This window comes from Lottia gigantea (genome assembly GCF_000327385.1).
Source record: "Lottia gigantea unplaced genomic scaffold LOTGIsca_863, whole genome shotgun sequence".
NCBI classification, from domain to species: domain Eukaryota; kingdom Metazoa; phylum Mollusca; class Gastropoda; family Lottiidae; genus Lottia; species Lottia gigantea.
This window is the reverse complement of record NW_008710844.1, coordinates 42,733-43,937: the sequence shown is the minus strand read 5'-3', so window position 1 is coordinate 43,937 and position 1,205 is coordinate 42,733. Positions and strand designations below refer to the sequence as shown.

General features: G+C 32.9%; 1 protein-coding gene across 1 annotated transcript; it reads right to left on the bottom strand.

The window, feature by feature from the left end:
- Nucleotides 1-221: 221 nt before the first annotated feature.
- On the bottom strand, nt 222-662 carry LOTGIDRAFT_146567 (hypothetical protein; the record flags this gene model as incomplete). The annotated part of the gene is made up of 1 exon (XM_009067820.1): nt 222-662. A coding segment is annotated over one exon (441 nt), but the record flags the coding sequence as incomplete, so codon positions are not given.
- Between the last annotated feature and the right edge of the window lie 543 nt (nt 663-1,205).

Here is a 1,205-nt window from a genome sequence, read left to right as displayed (position 1 = left end):
AACTTGGGCTAGCTTGTATCGGTAAATGGTAATGAAACTCAAGTTTGCTTGTACAGGTTAATGGTAATGAAACCTGAGCTATAAACTTGAGCTGGCTTGTATAGGTAATGTTAATGAAACTTCAGCTAGCTTGTATCGGTAAATGGTAACGGAACTTGAGCTATAAACTAGAGTTAGCTTGTACAGGTAAATGGTAATGAAACTTGAGCTATAAACTTGAGCTAGCTTGTATAGGTAAATGGTAATGAAACTTGAGCTAGCTTGTATCGGTAAATGGTAATGAAACTTGAGTTATAAACTTGAGTTAGCTTGTACAGGTAAATGGTAATGAAACTTGAGTTATAAACTTGAGCTACCTTGTATCGGTAAATGGTAATGAAACTTGAGTTATAAACTTGAGTTAGCTTGTACAGGTAAATGGTAATGAAACTTGAGTTATAAACTTGAGCTAGCTTGTATCGGTAAATGGTAATGAAACTTGAGTTATAAACTTGAGTTAGCTTGTACAGGTAAATGGTAATGAAACTTGAGTTATAAACTTGAGCTAGCTTGTATCGGTAAATGGTAATGAAACTTGAGTTATAAACTTGAGTTAGCTTGTACAGGTAAATGGTAATGAAACTTGAGCTAGCATGTGTAGGTAAATGGTAATGAAACTTGAGTTATAAACTTGAGTTAGCTTGTACAGGTAAATGGTAATGAAACTTGAGCTAGCATGTGTAGGTAAATGGTAATGAAACTTGAGTTATAAACTTGAGTTAGCTTGTACAGGTAAATGGTAATGAAACTTGAGTTATAAACTTGAGTTAGCTTGTATAGGTAAATGGTAATGAAACTTGAGTTATAAACTTGAGTTAGCTTGTACAGGTAAATGGTAATGAAACTTGAGCTAGCATGTGTAGGTAAATGGTAATGAAACTTGAGTTATAAACTTGAGTTAGCTTGTATAGGTAAATGGTAATGAAACTTGAGTTATAAACTTGAGTTAGCTTGTACAGGTAAATGGTAATGAAACTTGAGTTATAAACTTGAGTTAGCTTGTACAGGTAAATGGTAATGAAACTTGAGCTAGCATGTGTAGGTAAATGGTAATGCTTACAATTTTGCGTATAATTGTATCAATATCGTATTATTCATTTTCAGGTGAATCAAAACAGCTATTCTGAACTAAAGCGTTTATGCATGTTGATATTGAAATTGTTTGT